This window comes from Chiloscyllium plagiosum, chromosome 2 (assembly GCF_004010195.1).
Source record: "Chiloscyllium plagiosum isolate BGI_BamShark_2017 chromosome 2, ASM401019v2, whole genome shotgun sequence".
Lineage (NCBI taxonomy): Eukaryota > Metazoa > Chordata > Chondrichthyes > Orectolobiformes > Hemiscylliidae > Chiloscyllium > Chiloscyllium plagiosum.
The window spans coordinates 119157897-119175892 of record NC_057711.1 but is presented as its reverse complement, the minus strand read 5'-3'; the positions used below and the strand labels follow the sequence as shown (position 1 = coordinate 119175892).

The window sequence follows — 17996 nt, the reverse complement described above, 5'->3', positions numbered from 1 at the left end:
TTCATTTGCATATTTAACTTGTGACATCAGTAATCCATCTATACTTGTCTCTTACAATATTGAACTGTTTTGATCAAATTCATGAGTCACATTCTCTTATTGTGACTCATGTTTTCTTTTTCCTTTCTGTCGTCTTGTCTCAATTTTGTAATATAATCTGTCTGTTGACCAAGAATAGTTTTATCAATGGTTTCTCTTCCTATCGTTATTGGAAAGATGTTGTGAAACTTGAAAGGGCTCAGAAAAGATTTACAGGGATGTCGCCAGGGTTGGAGGATCTGAGCTACAGGGAGAGGTTGAACAGGCTGGGGCTGTTTTCCCTGGAGCGTTGGAGGCTGAGGGGTGACCTTTATAGAGGTTTACAAAATTGAGGGGCATGGATAGGATAAATAGGCAAAGTCTTTACCTTGGGGTCGGGGAGTCCAGAACTAGAGGGCATAGGTTTAGGGTGAGAGGGGAAAGATATAAAAGAGACCTAAGGGGCAAGAGGGTGGTACGTGTATGGAATGAGCTGCCAGAGGATGTGGTGAAGGCTGGTACAATTGCAATATTTTAAGAGGCATTTGGATGGGTATATGAATAGGAAGGGTTTGGAGGGATATGGGCCGGGTGCTGGCAGGTGGGACTAGATTGGGTTGGGATATCTGGTCGGCATGGACGGGTTGGACCGAAGGGTCTGTTTCCATGCTGCACATCTCTATAACTCTATGACTCTATTGTGGGAAAGTATTATCACTTGATAATTCATCCACAAACTTGACAAATGTTGCAGAAACCTAGATTTGAATCTCATGTTGGCAGATGGTAGAATTTGAATTCAATAAAATTCTTGAATTAAGAATCTACTGATGACCATGGAATTATTGTCAATGGTTAGGAAAGCCTATCTGGCTCAATAATGTCACTTTAGGGAAGGCAATCTGCCATTCTTACCTGGTTTGGCCTCCATGTGACTCCAAATATGAGACTCCAACAAAATGGTTGACTTTCATCTGCCCTCTGAAATGGCCTAGTGAGCACTCCGTGTGAATTGATCCCTATGAAGTCCGAACAAAGAAATAAAACTATGGTCTGCCTGGCATCGACTGACGAATGAGTAAAGACAATGACTTTGATCAGCAAAGTCATCCTCACCACTATCTGGTGAGTAGCACTAAAATTAGCATAGCTGTTTTAGACTAATGAAGTGATGACAGTCTGTTGTCTGTGAGGTACGATTCCCTCAGTATGACTGTCCCTGATGACACCACTGTCACAATCACTGGATATGTCCTGTCCCAGCAAAGATGGCAGCATAGTGGTATCCAATCTGGAGGGAGATGTGCTGGTATTCCTCAACATTGACCCATTCCTCCTGAAGTCTCGTGGTTTCAGGTTAAACATAGACAAGGAAAGCTCTTGCTGATGTACCATGTACTATCCTCCCTTGGCTAATGGATTAGTACTACTTCATGTTGAGCAACACTAAGAAAGGACTGAGGGTGGCAAGTTTACAAAATGTGCTCTGGGTGGAGGATTTCCATATCCACCCACCAAGAATGTTTCAGCAGCAGCACAGTGATTGCAATGATTTGGTCTGAAAGGACCTTGATGCTAGGTTGCGTCTGCTACAGGTGATGAGGGCATCAATAAGGGAAAGGACTACCTGATCCTTACCAATCTGCCAACTGTTGATGTATCCGGTCATTACAGTATCAATAAGAGTGACCACCGCACAGTCCTTGCAGAGGCAAGTCCCACTTTCACACAGAATACAATTCATTGTGTTGATTAACACTATCACTGTGCTAAATGGGATAGAATTCAAACAGATCTAGCATCTAAAGACTGCTCATCAAAGAGGCACTGTGGGCCATCCAAAGCAGCAGAATTGGACTCCATGATCTGCAATCTTATGGCCCAGCACATTTCCCATGTTACCATTAAGCAAGGGGATCAACACTGGCTCAATGGAGAGTGCAGCAGGGCATGTCCGGAGCGCCAGGCATACTTGAAGATGTGTCAACCTGGTAAAGCCACCACACAGCAACTTGCATGCCTGACAGCAAAAGCAGCAAGTGCTAGACAGAGCTAAGCAATCCCACAACTAACTGATTAGATCTAAATTCTACAGTCCTGGCACATCCAATCGTGAATGATGGGCAGGCAAATGACTCACTAGAGGAGGTGGCTTCACATACCCCCCTTCCTCAATGGTAGAGCTCAACACTTCAGAGTAAAAATGAAGGCTGAAGAATTTGAGGTAATCTTCGACTAGAAGTGCCAAATGGTTGATCCATCTTCCCCCTCCAGTGGTTCCCAGCATCACATACCAGTCCTCAGCCAATTTGATTCAATCCGTGAGATGTCAAGCAACAGTTAGAGGCAGTCACAAAGACTTTGACAATATTCCAGCAATAGTAGTGAAGGCTTGGGTTGCAGAACTTGCTGTTCGCCTAGCCAAGCTGTTCCAGGCAGTGACAATGCAGGCATTACCTAACAACGTGAAAAATTGCCTAGGTATGTCCTCTATGCAAAAGGCAGGACAAATCCACCCTGGCCAATTATAGTCCCATGAGTCTGTCATCAATAAAGTGTTTAAATGTGTCATCAACAGTGGTATCAAGCAGCACTTGCTCAGTGATGCCCAGTTTGGGTTTCACCAGGGTCACCTAAGCTCCTGGCCTCATTACAACCTTAGTTCAAACGTGGTCAAAAGAGCTGAATTCCAGAGGTGAAGTGACAGCAAGGCTGCATTTGAATAAGCATGGCATCAAGGATCCTGAGCAAAATTGGAATATGTGAGAATCAGGCAACAAACTCCCCAATGGCTGGAGTCATACCTGGCACATAGGAAGATCATTGGTTGATGGGAGGTCAGTCATTGCTGCAGAGCATCTCTGCAGAAGGTCCTCAGGTTAATGTTCTAGGTCCAATAATCTTCAGTTACTTCATCAATGACCTTTTTCCCATCATAAGAAGTGGGGATGCTCAGCACCATTCACGACTTCTCAGATACTGAAGCTGACCATGCCCAGGTCTTGGTATATTTGGACAATGTCCAGGCTTGAGCTGACAAGTGGCAAGTAACATTTGTGCCATGCAAATGCCAGGCAATGACCATCTCAATTGAGGCAGTCTAACCACTGTCCCTTGACATTCAATGGTGTTACTATCACTGAATCCCCTATTATCAACATCCTGCAAGTTGCCATTGACCAGAAACAGAACTGGCCACATAAGACTTTCAACGAGAGCAGGTCAGAGGTTAGGAATGCTGAGGCAAGTAGCTCCATTCCCGACTCCCCAAAACCTGTTCATCGACAAGACAATTCATGATTGTGATATATTCCCTGCTAGCCTGCATGGCTGCAGCTCCAACAACACTCGAGCTTGACACCATTCAGAACAAGGAGACAGTGAGGTCTGCAGATGCTGGAGAGCAGAGTTGAGAATATGTTGGAAAAACGCAGCAGGTCAGGCAGCATCCGAGGAGCGGGAAAATCTGTTTCGGGCCTGAACTCTCCTTGAGCCCTTCAGAAAGAAGCAGTCCACTTTATTGGCACTACATTTACAAGCAGCTACTCCTTTCACCACTGCTCAGCAGCAGACTGCACTATCTACAAGATGCAGAAAGTCCAAGATCCTTGGCTCCTTCCAAACTCATGACCATGTCCATCTAGAAGGACAAGGGCAGCGGGTAAATGCGAGCACCATCTGTAAGTTGCCTTCCATGCCACACTCCATTCTGACTTAGAAATATATTACAGTTCCTTCAATATGGCTGAGTCAAAATCCTGGACTCTCCTCCCTCAGGATGCCATGGGTTGGATTTTAGCATGTGGAATGCAGCAGTTCAAGAAGGTAGCTCACAGCTTCCCTTCTCAAGGGCAAGTTGAGATGAGCAATGAATGGCAACAAGCAGCTCTCGTGAGTGAATAAATGTTTTAAAAATTCACCCTGATACCAAACCCAAGGAGATGAGGAATTGCTTCTCTCATAGTTGAGTGTCTTTGGAATTTGTTGCCATAGGACTCTGCCTCATGGCTCTCTATGTGCATTTTAAGGCTGAGACCATAAGACATAGGAGCGGAAGTAAGGCCATTCGGCCCATCGAGTCCACTCCACCATTCAATCATGGCTGATGGGCATTTCAACTCCACTTACCCGCATTCTCCCCGTAGCCCATAATTCCTTGTGACATCAAGAATTTATCAATTTCTGACTTGAAGATATTTAGCATCCCAGCTTCCACTGCACTCTGCGGCAATGAATTCCACAGGCCCACCACTCTCTGGCTGAAGAAATGTCTCCGCATTTCTGTTCTGAATTCACCCCCTCTAATTCTAAGGCTGTGTCCACGGGTCCTAGTCTCCTCGCCTAACGGAAACTATTTCCTAGCGTCCACCCTCTCCAAGCCATGTATTATCTTGTAAGTTTCTATTAGATCTCCCCTTAATCTTCTAAACTCCAATGAATACAATCCCAGGATCCTCAGCCGTTCCTCGTATGTTAGACCTACCATTCCAGGGATCATCCGTGTGAATCTCCGCTGGACATGCTCCAGTGCCAGTATGTCCTCCCTGAGGTGTGGGGACCAAAACTGGACACACTACTCCAAATGGGGCCTAACCAGAGCTTTATAAAGTCTCAGTAGCACAACGGAGCTTTTATATTCCAACCCTCTTGAGATAAATGACAACATTGCATTCGCTTTCTCAATCACGGACTCAACCTGCAGGTTTACCTTTAGAGAATCCTCAACTAGCACTCCCAGATCCCTCTGTACTTTGGCTTTACGAATTTTTTCACCGTTTAGAAAGTAGTCCATGCTTGCATTCTTTTTCCCAAAGTGCAAGACCTCGCATTTGCTCACATTGAATTCCATCAGCCATTTCCTGGACCACTCTTCCACACTGTCTAGATCCTTCTGCAGCCTCCCCACTTCCTCAGTACTACCTGCCTGTCCACCTAACTTTGTATCATCGGCAAACTTCGCTAGAATGCCCCCAGTCTCTTCATCCAGATCATTAATATATGTGAACAGCTGCGGCCCCAACACTGATTCTTGATTCTTGATCAGTAGTGGAGTTGTGGGTTATGGGGAAAGGACAAGAAAATGTGAAGAATGTTGAATTATCCATGATTGTATTTGAATGGGAGGGGCTGAATGGTCTGTTCCTGTTCGTGCTTTTTAAAGATAGTTGATCTTGAAATGAATAGAAGTGTTGGTTGAACTCTGATCTTGCTGGAAAAGTTGAATACCACTCTTTCCAATTCTAGTGCTACACTAAGCAAGGAGGAGCACTTTCTCATGTAAGTGTGATCAGTGCCAATCTTGAAGTGGTTTATGATGTGTTTGTTAAACCTGACAATGAAGTGATTGATTTCAACACTAGGTAAGTAATCATTTGTGTATATTACTTCTATTCATCTTTTAATAGATGAAATAACTACCCAAACGTTGCCAGATTAATTGCATTTTAACTTATTAAAAAGCCAACATTGATCCCAAAAGTGCGCTGGAAGAATGGAGTTGAATGAGAATAAAATTATTTTCAAATCAAAAGAATGAAATAACGTATTCAAAATGTTGCTTTGTAGCATAGAACTTCAATATTGCTGCTAGGAGAAACATGTTGCCAAAGATTTCTCATCTTTTGCTCATCAGGCTAAATACAAAGAAGCTAAATTTCAAACCATCATTACAACTTTTATACCAAAGGAGAAAAGGATGCTAATTAGCCAGCCATTGACTCTGGCCAAGGTATTGCCTTGGAATAAGTAGTTCCCAGTTCCTGGATAATGCAAAAATAATTACAGGCTTGAATGAATTTCTTTATTTAGACAGAACAGAAGAAATCCTCATAAAGGAATGTACATTATTCCTAGCAAGCTTAATTAAGCCATATTGTGAGCTCAACTGATCATCTTTAAATTGGTGATTAATGTAGCTATTGGCACACAGTGGTTGAGTGCTGCTTGATGAAGGAAATATGTTTTAGGATTTGGGTTTGCAAGTGTAGGCTGATTTAGTACAGTTTGTACTCAGCCTGATAGGATGAAGCAAAGGCTGCTGTTTTGATCAGTCAATCACCAGGGCATACAGCCTATGTATCTGGTATCTCTTAGCGTGGAAGTCTACAAATGACATTGCTCAATTGTTTGGAACAGAAATCTCTGGTAACCTGTCTCTCTCCAGTAAGTTTTATGTATTTATACTCAAACTTGGTTGATTTTTTGCATTAATTAGTAACACTTCACAATACTGAAGGAACAGCCATATTTTAATGAAATAATAAATCCTTTGTAAATAACTTCATTAAAATTATGTAATTAAAAGCTCATCCGATCTTGCAATTTGCTCCCCCACCCTATCAAAACAAACATGTACATTTTGGTTAACAATTGGCTGTTTATAATTGTTTCTGATCAGTCTTAAATTTTGAAACTAGGTTTTCTGGTGTGACTCGAGAGGACGTGATGAATGCAAAAACAACTCGTTCTGATGTTCATTCGGCATTACTGACCATGTTCAGTGCTGACACCATTTTGATTGGCCATAGTTTGGACAAAGACTTGCTTGCACTGAAGGTAAGATTTTTTTCCATTGCAGTGAAATTGAAGAACTTGCTTTTTGAAGATTTTTTTTTTTGATCTTGTGTCCAATATTGACAATTTATTTTAAACTGAAAGAACTCTGGATGCTGGAAATCAGAAACGACAAACTGTTGGAAACGCTCAGCAAGTCTGGCAGTATCTGTGGAGAGAAAGCAGAGCTAACATTTCAGGCCCAGCAAGTGCTCTCCAGAATTGATGGCAGCTCAGAAAAAGTTGGTTTTTATGCAGAAGATAAGGTAGAGGGAGCAGGGTAAGAATAAACAATAGCTGGGGATAGACCCCAAAGAGAGAAGAACAGTTGGACAGACAAAGGAGAGGATAACTATCAGCTTGGGAGGATAAATAGCTATTAATGGGGATAATTAGTGGTTAACAATGGGTTGTGTGTAATAGCAGACCAAGTGATGAACAAGACCTGGTATGTGGGGTAGGGTAAGGTCCAACTTTTTTCTCACTACTACCAGCTCTAAGGAAGGGTTGCTCAACCTGAAAAGTTAACTGACTTCTCTCCACAACTGCTGTCAGAACTGCTGAGCTTTGACAACTTATTTTTAACTTTCCATGATGTGGCAGGTGGTTAGGGAACTAATGAGGGAAAAACAATTAACGTCATCCTTGCCAATCTGCCAGCTGCAGATGCATCTGTCCGTGACCTTATTGGTAACAGTGAACATTGCACAGTCCTTGTGGAGACAAAGTTCCATTTTCACATGTTCACCATCCAAGGGTCTAAACTGGCTCTCCACGTAAAGCAGCATTTCACTTGTACCTCCTCCAATCTTTTGTATACACTGCTCCCAATGTGGCCTCCTCTACACTGGAGAAACCAGATACAGACTGGGTGACCACTTTGCAGAATGGCTGTGGTGTGCATGCAAACAGGACCCCGACCTTCCAGTAGCTGGTCATTTTAATGTGCACTTGTCTGCCCTTGGCATGCTGCAGTGTTCCAGTGAAACAGCACAAACTGGAGGAACAACATCTTTTCAGACTAGGCACTTTACATTCTTCTGGCGCTAATGTGAGGTTCAATACCTTTTTACATTGTCAACCAATTCCCATTTCATTTTTCTTTTTTAGCTTATCATATCCTCCCCTTCCCCCTTTCATTCCACTTACTATTCTTTCAAGTCTGGCATGAGACACGCGATTGTGCCATTCTCACAATCTGAACACTTAATCTGAACTATCAACATCTTTTCTCCATCAGCACCCTGCACCAATTACTCCCACCTCTCCCAAACTAAACATAAATGCTGTCCCCTCCACACTTCACTTAAGCTCTGAAGAGTTATCGAGAATACCCTACATGTTCTGTGGCACCATCACTGTGCTTAATGGGACAGACTTTGAACAAATTGAGTAATTTAGGACTGGGCATCCATGACATGCTGTGAGCTACTAGTAGCAGAATTGTACTTGAGCGCAATCTGTAATTTCATGGCCCAGCATATACCCCACTGTCATTACCATTAAGCCTGGAGATTAATCCTCATTCAGTGGAGAGTGCAGGAGGGTATGCCAGGAGCAGCACCAGGCATACCTGAAGATGGGGTGTCAACCTAGTGAAGCCACCAAACAACAGTACTACAGTGATAAATGGAATTGAGAAATACCACTACCAATAGATCAGATCTAAGCTCTGTCATCCTGCTGCATCCAGTCAGGAATGGTTATGGACAATTGAACAACTCACTGGAGGTGTAGACTCCACAATTAACCCTATCCTGAATGATTGAAGAGGCCAACTATCATTGCAAAAGATAAGATGAAGCACTTGGTGCAATCTTTTTAGACAGAAGAGCCCAGGTAGATGATGTATCATGCCACCTCCAGTGATCCCCAGCATCACAGATACCAATCTTCAGCCAATTCAATTCACTCCATGTGATCAGAAATGCTTGGAGTTACAGATCCTGCAAAGGCAATGGGTCCTGACAATATTCCAGTAATAATACCAAATACTTGCACTCCAGAACACTGGCATCTACCTGACAGTGTAGAAATCTACCCAGATATGTCTTGTACAGGACCAACACAATATGACCAATTAGCTCCCCATCAGTTCACTCTATCATCAATGAAGTGACCTAAGATATCATCAACAGTATTATTAAGTAGCATCTGAGCAATAACCTCACTGATACCCAGTTTGGATTTTGCCAGGGCTACTCAACTCCTGACTACTTTACAGTCTTGGTTCAAGCATGGAGAAAAGAGTTGAATTCCCGAGGTGAGGTGCGAGTGACAGCCCTTGACATCAAGGCTACATTGAATGAGCGTGGCATCAAGGAGCTCTAGTAGAACTAGAATCACTGGGTATTGGGGCAAACTGCAGGTTGGAGTCATACTTAGCTCATAGGAGGGTAGTTTTTAGTCTGTCATCTCAGCTGTAGGACATAATTGCAGGTGTTCATCAGCCTAACTATCTTTGGCTGCTTCATCAATGAACATCCTTCTGCCATAAAGACAAAAGTGGGGATGTTGTGCAGCCAATGTTATTTGTACCACTTGTGAATACTATGATACCGAAACAGTTCCTTTTTTCAAATACAGCAAGATCTGGACAGTATCTAGGGTTGGGATGACAAGTGGCACACGTGTCAGGCAATGGCCATCTTCAATAAATGGCAATCTAACCACCACCCTTGATCTTCAGTGGTGTTATCATCACTGAATTCCCCATATCAACATCCTTAGGATCACCATTGACCAGAAACTCAACTGGACTCCACACAAAGTGGTTGCGAAAGCCCTAGGAATACTGTGCTGAGTAACTCCCCTAACTCTCCAAATCCTGCCTACTATCTACAAGGCACAAGTCAGGAGTATGATGGAATGCTCTGCACTTGCCTGGATGGATGCATCTTTGACAACACACAAGCTTGACACTATTGAGGACAAAGCAGCCTGCTTGATTTGTGCCACATCTACAAGTGCTTGCTCAGTCCATCACTACTGCCCTATAGGACACTCTGTAATGTATCTTGTAGAAGCAGCATAAATTCACCAAAGATTCTTACAAAGATCCTTCAAACCTGCCGCCACTTCCATCTACAAGGAGAATAAATACCAGAGGACTGGAAAATGGCTAATATAATACCCCTCTTTATGAAGGGAGGGAAGCAGAAGACAGGAAACTATAGGCCAGTTAGCCTGGCATTGGTAAGATTTTTGAATCAGTTATTTAGTACAAAATTGTCAAATACTTGGAAGTGCCTAGTAAAATAGGATGGAATCAGCACAGCGTTGTCAAGGGAAGATTGTGCCTGACAAATCTGTTAGAATTCATTTGAGGTAACATGCAAGCTGGGTAAAGGAGAGCCAGTGGATGTAATCTACTTGGATTATCAGAAGATCTTTGACAAGATGCTGTATAGGAGCCTGCTTAATGAATTAAAAGCCCATGTTGGGGAAACATACTGGCATGGACAGAAGATTGCTTGTTTTTTGTCTGTCAGCCAGAGTGCAGGGAAAAATAGGTCTTTTTCAAGATGGCAGCTCGTGGAGATGACTAGTGGAGTTCTGAAGGTCTGTTTTAAGACCACAACTATTTGTGCTAGACATTAACAATCTGGAGAAAGGAGCTGGGAACATTGTCATCAGCAAACATGACAGGCAGAAGAACAAAAGTGTTGAAACGGTGGGGTGGGGGGGGAGGAGGAGCTACAAAAGGACTTGGACAATAGAGGAGAGTTGGCAAAGTAATGGCAAATGGAATATGATGCAGGGAAATGAGGTAAGAATAGAGGTATGGACTAGCTTTTAAGCAGGGAAATGCATTGGAAATCTGAAGCACAAAAGGACTTGGGAGTCCTAGTTCAGGATTCCCTAGGTTAATGTGCAGGTTCATTTCGTGGTTAGGAAGGAGAGTACAATGTTAGCATTCCTTTTAAAGAGGGTTCAATTACACTATCAGATAAACCTGACTCGCAGTACAAGGCTCAGGTCAGACTATATTTGGAGTATTGGACAGTTTTGGGCCCCATATCTAAGGTAGGATATGCTGGTGTTGGAGGGAAGTCCAGACGTGCTTTACAATAATCCCAGGGTTGAAGGGCTCATATAAGGAGTGAAGACGTGGTCTGTACTGAAGTTTAGAATGATGGGATTGAAACTTAAAGAACCCTCAGGCCTGGATGGAATGGAAGTGGGAAAGATGTTTCCTCTAGTAGAAGAGACTAGAACCTGAGGACACAGCCTCTGTTAAGGGATGACCCTTTAGAATAGACTTCAGGAATTTCTTTATCTAGGGGTGGTTAATCTGTGGAATTCATTGCATAGGCTGTGGAGGCCAAGTCATTGAGATGGATGTTCTTGATTGGTATGGGGATCAAGTATTATGGGGAGCTTGAGATCTAGCCATGATTGAATGGCAAAGCTGCTCAATGGGCAAAATGGCCTAATTTTGCTCCTACCTCTTATGGGTATGCCAGGCCACTGACCATCCTGACCTGCAAATATATCACCATTCTTTGTGTCTTAATTAAAATGCTGGAATTCCCATTGGGCATTGTGGGTCTACCTACAGCACATGGACAGCAATAATTCAAGAAGGCAGCTCACCACTCTGTCAAGGGTAACTAATAAATTGTGGCCAGTCAGCAGTTCCCATGTATAACTTTTTTTTAAAACAAAATGCCTCTGTTTTCGTCCTGCACCCTCCTGATCCCAATCCCAATGAAAAAAGATGTGTAGTGTTTGTATGGCTTGTTAATGATTTTATCTGATATGGTATATCGTCTTGGACCTAGTATAGATTCTGGAAATTTATTTTCTGGTCAAGTGGGGATGGAAAAAACTTGCACTTTTTTTTAGTGGGGGAAAGAGCCCCTTGGTAATGAGGTTGAGCTCTAATTTGAGTCATTTTCCACATTAACTTCTGATAATCCAAAATGGACTGAAGCCAACACCTAAACACCTCTACACCTAAAATACCTCAAAACCAATTAAATGAAACAATGTATGGCATCAAAATTTTAATCTACCTTTAATTATTTCACCTATTTAAAGCTTTCCATTTCCTGATTACCTATGCAGGATGTGCATCTTGTAATTCCTAAATAACTTAACCATTTTCGTATCCAGAGTTGTGTTCCATGAATTTTAAACTGCTATTTCTGTTAGTAATTACAAAATTCTGACACCAAATCCAATATTATTTGCATATACTGTATCTGTTATTGAAATGGAAACAATTTCTGTGCCCTGATTAAGTAAATTTAAACAAATGGATAATTGCTTATTCTTCACCATTTGTAAAGTAGTCACTTGCAAATCAATGCTTGTGGTATAGGCCTTTCGTTTATTCCTGACTGGAGCAAAAATAAAACCAGTGTCTCAATGTGTGGCGCTGGAAAAGCACAGCCAGCCAGGCAGCATCTCAGGAGCAGGAGAGTCGACGTTTCAAGCATAACCTCTTCACAATCCTGATGAAGAGCTTATGTTCGAGACATTGACTCTCCTACTCCTTGAATGCTGCCTGACCAGCTATGCTTTGCTAGTGCCATACTTTTTGACTCTGACCTCCAGTATCTGCAGTCCTTACTTTCTCCCCGCAAAAATAAAACCAGAAAAAAAGTGGCCCAACTGTCACCTATTAAGGGAAATTGGGTACAGTATGATCTCCAAGGGAAGGGGCTGACATCTTGACTAAATAGAAACAGCAGACCTGAGGATTGAAGTTCGGATTTCAATAAAGGAGAATGAAAGGATTAAGAGGGAAGTGGGGAAATAGAGTGCGAGAGTGAGCTTGTGGGGAACACTGACTTGTAAAAGCTTCTATTGGTATGTGAAGAAAAATATTAATGAAAACAAATGTTGGGTCCCTTGCTGTCTGAAATGGTGAAGAAAATTGTCTGACCGTTTAAATACATTTTGGTTCTGCTTTCCCAAAGGCGGGCACAGATGTCCTGAAAATGTTGGAAAACAATGGATCCACTTAGAGAGGATCTGAAAGAAGTCAGTATTAATAGGAAAATAGTGTTGGGGAAATTGATTGGATTAAAAGCTGAGAAATCCTAAGGACCTGAAAATCCACATCCCAGAGTACTTGAGAAAATGGTCCTAGAAATAATATGTTGTCATCTTTCCAGATTTTAGAGTCTGGAACAATTGCTATGTATTGGAGGGTAGCTCCTGTGATTTTCCCTTTATAGAAAAAAAAGGGAAGTAGGGAAAAAGATGATGAATTATAGATTGGTTTTAACTGAAATCACGAGCAAAAATAAGATCAATCATGAAAGCTTTAATAGTGAGAACTTAGTCTCAGGATTGGACTAAGTCAGCCTGGATTTACCAAAGGGGAAATTATGCTTGACAAACCTCCTGGAATCTTTTGAGGATGTGACTCTAACGTTGATAAGGGGGACCCAGTACATGATAACTTGGACTTTCAGAAGACTTTCAACAAGGTCCTTTTCATAAGAGATTAGCAAGTGCAAGTGATTTAGATGAAAGAACTAAATGTCATATCTCAAGTTTTCCAGATGACCGAGAATTGGATGGGAGGGTAAACTGAGGCTGCGACAAAGATGTCTTGGTAATTTTGGACAGGTTCAATGATTGGGCAAATGCATGGCAGATTAATATAATGTGGATAATTGACAGGTTATCCACACTGGTAGTAAAAACAGATGGATGATTATCTGAACAGCAATAGATTGGGAAAAGGGAGGGTGCAACAAAACTTGGGTATCCTTCGAGGATTTTCAAGGTTTTTTTGAAACTATGGATTTAAAAAGTCCAACTTGCTCATTATCATGCTACCTTTGGTTTTGTGGGCTAAAATGATCACTTTCTGTAAAAAGATCTGTGGCTTCTTTAACTCTATCCTCATGCCTGTTATGATACTGAACGAGGAATTTTTGCATTTTTTTGTTTGAGTTTAATGTCATAATTCGTGAAGATCAGATTTTGGTGAGTAGAGGTAAACAGTAAATAATGCAAAGTTCTTAGTAAGAATTATGAAAACTGTCCAGCCTTGAATTGATGGTGAGATTTTGTGTACCCGCAGTACATTTGAACCCTTCTCCAGAGACCTAAACCTATAATCGTAGATGAAATAGAACTGAGCCTTGTCCATCTGATCTGCACAAAGCTTAAACAGAATAGTTTTAGAACAATGTTCACCTATTACATGGGTAAACTTACTTCAATGTACTCCGGTCAATTACATAGGTTTGAGAACAGTCTTTATTCAGTGCTATGTTGCTCAACTGTCTTTGAGAATGCTTTTGTTAGAAGTATAACTATCATGTTGAAATTCTGAAGTATAAAGGCATTCTTTCCACACGTTCTTGGATCTTGTAAATTTGCAACCTGTTCTCAATTGCTGATGACCAAACATTCCTGCAAGTGCTGCTAACCACTGTTTCTTGTCCATGCTGCCTATGCACTTAGTGTAACATATGCAAGGGTTTGGGGCGGGGTGATGCTAATTTTATTTGAATTCCTTGTTCTTTGAGTACAGCTTAATCTGTCTCTGTCCATCAGAAATATAAGACATAGGAGCAGAAATTAGGCCATTCAGTCATGGCTGCTAAGTTTCTCAACTCCATTCTCCTGATTTCTCCCCCTAACCCTTGAACCTCTTGACCCTCAAGAAGCTATCCACCTCAGTCTTAAATATACTCAATAATTGGCCTCCACACCCTTCTGTGGCAATGAATTCCATAGATTCACCACTTTTTGGCTGAAGTTTCTCCTTAACTCTGTTTTAAAATATAGTGCCCATGGAGAGATTCTAGTGCCTCTTCGCTCCTTTATGGTGAACTTACTGAGGTTTTTTTGTTATCCAATGCAATATTAGCTCTGTTTTTAATTTAACTTGTTTATAGTTTGCTTTTACAGGTAAAGATTTCCTCTATAGACTCTGTCATGTTGGATACCATTGAGTTGAGACATTGAAAATTCTTAGCTGGCATCCTCCCTGAATTTCTAAGGGGTTTGATTTCTGTTGACATGGTTGTAAGACTTGCTGCCAGTGACCAAATATTCTCCCATATAAACAGCTTATTTTAACCCAGACCCAATCATTGAATTTTTTTTTCAATACATCAAAGTATCCAATAGATTAATTCAATGAGAACATGATTGCAATTATATTTATGCATTTTTATCAGGAACTACACACCACAGCCAAATGTAGAAATGCTATTTTTATAGTTGTACTGCGTATGTAATAAATTGTAAGCATTTAAAAATCTAGTGATACTTTGACAGATTTAATCCACTTCAGTTTGAAATCTAAAGGGATCACAGGATTTATCAAACACTTGAGTAGGTGGATTTGTCCGGGAATCTCCAGAGATAATGCAATGAGTTATTGTTCAACAAAAGCCTCCTTATAGGTGCGAGGATCAGAGGATGAGCAGTTTTCAAGTGAGACCTTTGTGTTTAGCTTAAACTGAGTGCTTGTTAACTCAGCCTGATGACTCGCTTTTTATGATTAACAAAAGAAAACCATCTTTGCCCTGGCAGAAGAAAGTTTCAACATTGAATGTTTAATGAAAACAAGTGGTTGGGTCACAAAAAGATAGTAGTTAAAATCAGAGCTATTATTTGAAATTAGACGACATTTGAATTACACTGAAAGCTTGGTGTTAGCTTTTAGTTCCTTTTTTAAAAGGAAAACCATGGTTAAGTTGCTGACAATATTACCCTACTTAGCTGACACTTGAATTTGTTGTAAGTATAGTTTGTTTGACTTGTTTTGTAGCATCAGTGTATTTATGATACTCATGTGCCCACTTATTTGTTGATATGTTATCTATATCCCTGGATGGGTTACATTCAAGAGTGAGTGGGATTTGAGCAATAAATGTTAAAGTGCCAAATAGGCAGCCAATGTAGTACAACTACCTGTATTTATAAAACAGCTTTTAATGTAATCCAAAAAGTTTAACTCTGGACCATATTTAGAAATATTTGAACAAAACTTTGAATATTAACTGGAGATAGGTCTTAAGTGATTTGCAGAAAGAAAGGTGAAACGGGGAATTCCAGAGCAGGTAGCTGAAGGTTTGGTTGCCAGTAGTGATATGATTAAAATAAAGGGATGTGCCTTGTCAAAGCAAGGGTTGTAGTTCCAAACAAAGTTGTTTTTGGGGAGGGGGGAGGGGAAGGTAGAGGTGGCGGCGAAGGTGGTGTGAGGACTCGTAAGAACTGGGAATGTCAATTTTTCAAATGAGGAATGATGTCCGTCTGTAAGTACAGAGTGGTGAGAAGAGGACTTGATATGAATGTTGAGGGTTGCACAGATTTGAATGGGTTCAAGTTTAGGAAGGTGAATGAAGAAAAGTCAAAAGTAACAAAGGCATAGATGCAGACTGTTATGGCAGATAAGTTGATGGAAAGAGTTGGAAGATATGGCATTGATATGGCACAAATACATGGTAAGAAACAAGTTTCTGGATCAGAAGTCAATGAGCGATCTGGTTCAGTCTTGGACAGTTGACAGGCAGACAACTTGGAGTTGGTAGCCCATTAGTTGCTCGTGGGTAAAAATTGTGGCTTCACTCTTCCCAATATTTTGAATGTTGAATGAGCCTGATCACATTTGACTGCAGAAGATTCAAGAAAGATAAGGGAGAACTGAAATTCATCAGCATACATATAGAAAGCTCAGCTTAGTAGGACAAAACCTCTCGGCAAAATACCCTATATGTCAATGTCACAATTATCCAGCTCTTGCACCAGCCCCTGAATTGGGCCATTAGTACAGAATTAAAGCTGAGCCATTGCAAAGCTAACTGATGCTCTTTACTGTTTTTAGAGTCATAAAGATGTACAGCATGGAAACAGACCCTCAGTCCAACCCGTCCATGCCGACCAGATATCCCAACCCAATCTAATCCCACCTGCCAGCACCCGGCCCATATCCCTCCAAACCCCTCCTATTCATATACCCATCTAAATCCCTCTTAAATGTTGCAATTGTACCAGCCTCCACCACTTCCTTTGGCAGCTCATTCCATACACGTACCACCCTCCTTGTGAAAAAGTTGCCCCTTAGGTCTCTTTCATATCTTTCCCCTCTCACCCTAAACCTATGTCCTCTAGTTCTGGACTCCCTAACCCCAGGGAAAAGATTTTGTCTATTTACCCTATCCATGCCCCTCATAATTTTGTAAATCTCTATAAGGTCACCCCTCAGCCTCCAATGCTCCAGGGAAAACAGCCAGCCTGTTCCGCCTCTACCTGTAGCTCAAATCTTCTGATCATGGCAACATTCTTGTAAATCTTATCTGAACCTTTCAAGTTTCACAACATCTTTCCGATAGGAAGGAGACCAGAATTGCATGCAAAATTCCAACAGTGGCCTAACTAATGTCCTGCACAGCTGCAACATGACCTCCCAACTTCTGTACTCAATACTCTGAACAATAAAAGAAAGCATATTAAACGCCACTTTCACTATCCTATCTACCTGTGAGTCTACTTTCAAGGAGCTATGAACCTGCATTCCAAGGTCTCTTTTTTTCAGTAACACTCCCTAGGACCTTACCATTAAGTGTGTACCTCCTGCAGAAATTCACTTTCCCAAAATGCAGCACCTCACATTTATCTGAATTAAACTCCATCTGCCACTTCTCTGCCCATTGGCCCATCTGGTCAAGATCCTGTTTTAATGTGAAGTAACCCTCTTTGCTGTCCAATACACCTTCAATTTTGGTATTATCTGCAAACTTACTAACTGTACCTCTTATGCTCTCATCAAAATCATTTATGTATATGACAAAAAGTAGAGGACCCAGCACCGATCCTTGTGGTACTCCACTGGTCATAGGCCTCCAGTCTGAAAATCTACCCTCCACCACCACCCTCTGTCTTCTACCTTTGAGCCAGTTCTGTATCCAAAACTGGCTAGTTCTCTCTGTATTCCATGAGATCTAACCTTGCTAATCAGTCTCCCATGGGGAACCTTGTCGAACGCCTTACTGAAGTCCATATAGATCACATCTACTGCTCTGCCCTCATCAATCCTCTTTGTTACTTCCTCAAAAAACTCAATCAAGTTTGTGAGACATGATTTCCCATTCACAAAGCCATGTTGACTATCTCTAATCCGTTCTTGCCTTTCCAAATACATGTATGTCCTGTCCCTCAGGATTCCCTCCAACAACTTGCCCATCAGCGAGGTCCGGCAAGTTGGCATCTAGCTTCAGCGGTGTAAAGATCGGTGCGCCAAACTACCACTGCACCTCCCTTGTCTGCTCCTGCCCCACCTAACTCATATCTGCATACCTCGACACTGTCCTGTCCCCCTTAGTCCAAGAACTCCCCACCTATGTTCGGCACACCACCAACGCCCTCCATCTCCTCCATGATTTTTGCTTCCCCAGCCCCCAATGCCTTATCTTCATGATGGACATCCAGTCCCTATACACCTCCAT

The 17996-nt window shown here is 41.7% G+C and overlaps 1 protein-coding gene across 4 annotated transcripts in view; it reads left to right on the top strand.

The window, feature by feature from the left end:
* LOC122563501 (RNA exonuclease 1 homolog) overlaps positions 1-17996 on the top strand; it is an 82208-nt gene that overhangs the window by 49515 nt on the left and 14697 nt on the right. For all 4 annotated transcript variants that reach the window (XM_043717329.1, XM_043717318.1, XM_043717300.1 and 1 more), the window contains 2 exons: positions 5263-5378; positions 6435-6573. In XM_043717329.1, coding sequence (XP_043573264.1) covers positions 5263-5378; positions 6435-6573 — 255 coding nt within the window. The remainder of the gene's footprint in view (positions 1-5262; positions 5379-6434; positions 6574-17996) is intronic.